The sequence below is a fragment of the Boleophthalmus pectinirostris genome, unplaced genomic scaffold, assembly GCF_026225935.1.
Source record: "Boleophthalmus pectinirostris isolate CB_2022bp ecotype Guang Dong unplaced genomic scaffold, ASM2622593v1 HiC_scaffold_8, whole genome shotgun sequence".
In the NCBI taxonomy this organism is placed as follows: Eukaryota; Metazoa; Chordata; class Actinopteri; order Gobiiformes; family Gobiidae; genus Boleophthalmus; species Boleophthalmus pectinirostris.
Genome location: NW_026571515.1, coordinates 23,698,471 through 23,703,643, shown reverse-complemented (window position 1 = coordinate 23,703,643; position 5,173 = coordinate 23,698,471). Strand labels below are relative to the sequence as shown.

Here is a 5,173-nt window from a genome sequence, read left to right as displayed (position 1 = left end):
TAACTATGTAATAATCGATTGTACAAAAGCATGAAGAGGAGTGCGTGTGTGTATTGTGTGAACCTTCACTGAAGCGTCTCCCCTGTTCACCCCAGCTGCACTCTTGCCCTGGGCTGCAGTGGACATCCAGAGATACAAGGAGAGAGAATGTAAACTAGACTGGCTCTCCTCGGTCTCATTGGTGGAATTGCTGCCTAGCGGTTTTGTCCTTGAGAATGTGCAGACACGGGGCAGATAATGTTCTGACACCAGAAACTCTAGACCAGAGCGGATCCACTCTTACTCCCATCTTCTGGCTCTCTTTCCTCTTCTTCTGCCTTATTGCCGGAAGTGTGTCCCCAGCACAATACAGCTGCATTTTGAATCAAAGTACTACAGAATATTGGGATTTTTTTTTTTTAAATAAACTTTTTATGCAGTTGTATATTTCACCAATTTATTTCAGTATTTCATAAAGGCAGATATTCTGATATTCTCTAAAAGTTCAGTTATCTCTACAGTCGCTCCATCTCTGAAGTAATTTCTATAACCTTTTGTCTACTGTAAGAATACACTAAAGCAGGGATGGTTTTAAAATTATTATTATATGACTCGTTCCGTACAATCAGTGTTGACACGCTGTCCTTTAACCATTAGTAACGCCCGGTGCCTCTGCTGTGCGCACGCACGTGGGATTATTTTGATTTCAGCGCCTTAAACGGTGATTGTGTAACACCCGCGAGCCTTTGAGTGTATTCAGACCCACGCGCTCACAAAGGCCTAAAAAGTGATTTGAGTACTTAATGTAAAAATGTCTTCCCGGTGCGTTGCAAGGTCAAAGAGCTCGTTTTACTGCGCGCTGCTACTGCGCTCACGCGCAGGTTACGCACAAGTCAGCACGGCAGCGCGTGGGACACAGGAATGTCCCTGGACACAGTGGCCACAAAAAATCTTTAACATCGTCAATCTGGTCAAAGAGAAACTCGCCGGGCAATCTAAAGATTAAACAGTAGAGAAGTGTAGTCAGATTTCAGATTGTCTTATGTGTGTAGTTTTTTGTGATTAAATCCTCAGTGTGGTAAAAAAAAACATAAAATAAAATGAGTTAGTCTGCGCCTTTGTAAACTTTTTTTTTTTTAGTTGTGTCGTATAGGAACAAACAACTGAGAGAATATAATGCCATTTCAATGACTTTAATAAGCAAAATAGGAAACAATTTCTTTCAAAACAACCAAAAATAAGACACAACAGAAACCAGCCTGAATGAACAGTTAAAATTTAAGTGTTCAACTATTATTTATATAAACAGGGTTGAAAATTGATCCCCATCATCATTGCAAAGTACATGAAATATATGAAAACAAAACAACAACCCGCTGCTGCAGTTTCACTTCGATTTCAACACAGTTGAATCAGTAACGAAAAAGATTGTTAAATGCATGACTTTTCAACAATAGTTTCAGATGCAAGCACCATGCTTATTCGATATGATCTGACAAGTTTGTTAATTTAAATCATTAAAATAAAAACTTTAACTATGCATCTGGCCAGCAGAACCAGAATCATCAAATAATAATAAAACAGACAAAAACAACGTATCATAAAACATACAAATAGTTTTCATTTTGAGAATTTGCACAACCTGGATCCCCTTTTTTACTGACCGGCAGGAAAAAATCAGGAAAACATTTATTAACATTCCAAACGTCTAGCGTTTTCTACAAGTCCACATCAAACGTGATCAAATGTGCTTCTAAAATAGTACAAATATAAATTATCATGGGGCATGTGAAGCTACAGGTGGCCAATTAGAACGAGCTTTGTCAAGTTGGAGCACAGCGCTTTTACGCAGACTTGCGCACACGTTTAATGGGCGCGCACTTAAAAAACAGTGACAAAGTGATGAATCCAAAAAGTAGGCATGTTTAAAATAGCCATACAATATCATAGTATGTCTTCCTGGAGGGAGGTACGCACAAACGTCAAAATGAAAACTTGGAAATCATTATCCAAAAGTGCACTTGACACACACAAGTTCGTAATAAATGCAACTGAAAAAATGCACTTCCCTTTCTTCCTCTTTCTCTCTTTCTCTCTCCCTCTGAGCCCAAAAACTCAAATTGTAAAAATAGAAATAACTGAAAAAAACAAACAACAAAACACAACTTAAAGAAAGACAGAAGTTTAAACCAGCCTCCTAAATCTTCTTGTTGTGCAGTTTTGCGGTTGCATAATATTTACAAGCCTAAAGAAACCCACGCCACATGACACTGCACCGGCAGTTCTGAAGTTTGTTCCCTTTGCATTAATCTAACCCCAAACTATAGAGAAGCGCAGATCAACAACATGCTCTTAATATACACGAGAAGATGAAAGTACAAAATAGAAATTATTACCGTACATGTCCAGCATGCAGGATTAATATTTAATGCAGATTTTTTGTTTCAATATATATTTGAATATAACCAAGCAGGCAATAAATCAATGAGATGTTGCATAAAATGTCCCCATGACCGGTCTGAAGAAGGGATGGGGTTTTGCATAAAGTGATGTCTCGTGAAGGTTGCTCAGTTTCGGGCCCACTCAGAGTGTGTGAGTCAGGCTGTGGTCAGGCCTGCTCTCGTTGTTTACAAAGTTCTGTCACTGTGGACAACAACACAGAAGACACCAGCAGGAGTACTTGTTATAGTCCACGGTACTTACAAGTCTGTTAAGATGAAGACTTAAGAAAAATATCAGGCGCTCCTCCAGTCTCTTCTACAAGCCTCTAATCTACAACGATGCTGCTGCTGCTGCTCGGACTCAATGCTCTTTGTATCTCAGCTGACACGTGGGTGACAGATGGTTAAATATGAGAATACTAGATGGGTTATTTTTCTATATGAATATAAGTGTTACCGTATTAGTATAATCATAAGGGTATGGGAGGTTGGGGGTTATAAGTCAGTCATTGTGAACTCACATGAAGAACTCTGGAGAGGAGGGGTTGTCGCTCGTGGAGCCCGCCTCACGGAACCCGGCGCTGGGCCCAGAACCCGTGAGTTTCTCACACTTGAGTTTGTAGGCGTCCCTCTCTCTCGCCAGCCGGCTGATCTCCGCCTTTAGCTGCTCCACTTGGTTCATCAGCTGCGTCTTCTCGTTCTCCAGCACATGCTTCTGCTGCACGCGCTTAAACCGGCACGACTGCGCGTACCCCCTGTTTTTCAGGGTCCTCCTCTTCTGCTTCAGGCGGATCACCTCGTCCTTCGTGAAGCCCCGCAGGTGTCTGTTGAGCTCACGCACGGACATGGACACGAGTTGGTCGTCAGTGAAGCGGTCCTCCACGTTGAGACCGCCGGTGGACTGGCCGAGGTGCGCAGGGCCGTGCGCATGGTGATGGTGGTGATGGCGATGGTGGTGCAGTGTCTGGTGGGACTCTGGAGACACGGGGGACGGGCTGTCGGGGTCTTGGCTGTGGTGATGATGATGTTGGTTGTGCGCGTGACTGTGCGTGCCTGCGTGCGCGGTCAGATCGTCTGCGTGGTGCGGGATGGCCCCTGCGTACGGGTGGTGGTGCTGCTGGCCGTGGCCATGATGGTTGTGGTGATGGTGCGGACCTCTGTAGCCCTCGAAGCCCTGCTGCTGCAGCTGCTGCTGGACGTGCGCAGGCGGGGGGTGACCGTGGGCCGTGGCTCCAATCAAGGCCTCCACTGCATCCTCCGGGGTCAGGCTCAACGTCTGTGGGTCGACCTGCTGATGGTACGCGCCCCCGGGCATCCAGTAGAGCTCCTCCAGGTGGTTCTTTTGCTCCGTGGGGCTGAAACTGGGCGATGATGGCACTGAGCTGCAGGGCGTACTGATGGGGGTGGACGACACGGAGCCCTGGGGCTGTAGTCGGTTGCACTGACGCACGCCAGCGCGCTCGAGCCCGGCCAGGCCTTCCTTCTTCACGTCAAACTTCATCAGGTCAAAATCATTGACATATTCCAGGGCCAAAGGGCTGCTGGGTAGCTCTGGGCCCATGTTCATCTCTGTGCTCATGTTGTGGTCGCGACTTTTTTGCAGATATGCAAAGGTGTTTGCAAGTGTCGCAAAAACTGACTTAGTAATCAGCGTCTCTTCTCTCCTTTCTTGTTTCATGCAATAGTTCTTTTGGCTCCTCCACAGCTGCGCACTGACTTGCTGTAGCATGAAACACAGTGTGGTTGGCGGCGGCGCAGAAAAAGGAAAACGAAAAAAGTGGTGGAGGAAAAGTTTCAGACTAATGCTCTGCAAACGGTTTGCGTCATGTAGCCTACTTCTGCTGGGCTAATCGGGCAAACGGGGTTCGCGAGAGGTAGAAAGCTACGCGCCTCAGAGCAAAAAAGTAAATACCTCAGTCCATTCGGTAAAGAGTTCATAAGAATCGTTATAAATAACAGATGAAAAACCAATACCACGCTTGCTCGCGGAGACGGGCACCAGCCCTGGTTGTAAGTCCCTTTTCTCCAGGAAAATATCAGGAAGTCTTCAGCGCAGTAAATAGGGCGTCTGATTTTCGCTGAGAAGCAGCTTTTCCAGCTCTGCACCGCAGAGATTCAAAGGCTCGCCTCTCTCTCTCGCACTCTGATTCCAGCAGACTGCGCTTGCCCTTGCCTCCCTTTATCCTTATAGCGCGTGGTGACGTCGCTCTTAGAGGCAGGATCTGGACCTCTGAATTGTCCAATGGGAACAGTCCGTGGCAGCCCGAGGAACAGAAGGGAGCGCGAGGAGGGGCTCGACAGCACAGACAGTCAGCTGACCGACTTCCCTAAAGTGGGAGGAAAGTGTGGGGAAAGGGACAGAAATGCCTTCACTCAATATCGCGGAGCGAGAGCATGGAGCGCGCCAGCCTTTTTGTGTTGGAAACATGACTTTCAACAGCAAGGAAGTAATGAGATTTTTAGCCCATTTTCTTGTTTCTTGTAGGCTACCCTATTTCAGTTACACAATGACCAATTAAACAGACTATAATGTAGTTTATAGTTTAAGAGACTCTGAGGCTATGTGCGTCTGGTGTAGTTTACTCACTGTCATCCACAATTTGAAACCACATGACACGGCCCCGTGTCGTGTTAGGTGTTTTGTTTTTAGTTTTTTGGCTATATTTGACTTACCTGCTTGTAAACAGCGTATGTGGAACTGACTTACGGAGTCATTATATTAACAGTAGTTCAGCTTATGTATGAACTAAAGT

General features: G+C 45.6%; 1 protein-coding gene across 1 annotated transcript; it reads right to left on the bottom strand.

The window, feature by feature from the left end:
* Positions 1–1,156: 1,156 nt before the first annotated feature.
* mafba (MAF bZIP transcription factor Ba) lies at positions 1,157–4,567 on the bottom strand. The gene has a single exon (XM_020929812.2). It carries the CDS (start codon positions 4,147–4,149, stop codon positions 2,938–2,940), a length of 1,212 nt encoding a protein of 403 aa, XP_020785471.1. The 5' UTR covers positions 4,150–4,567; the 3' UTR covers positions 1,157–2,937.
* Positions 4,568–5,173: the final 606 nt, after the last annotated feature.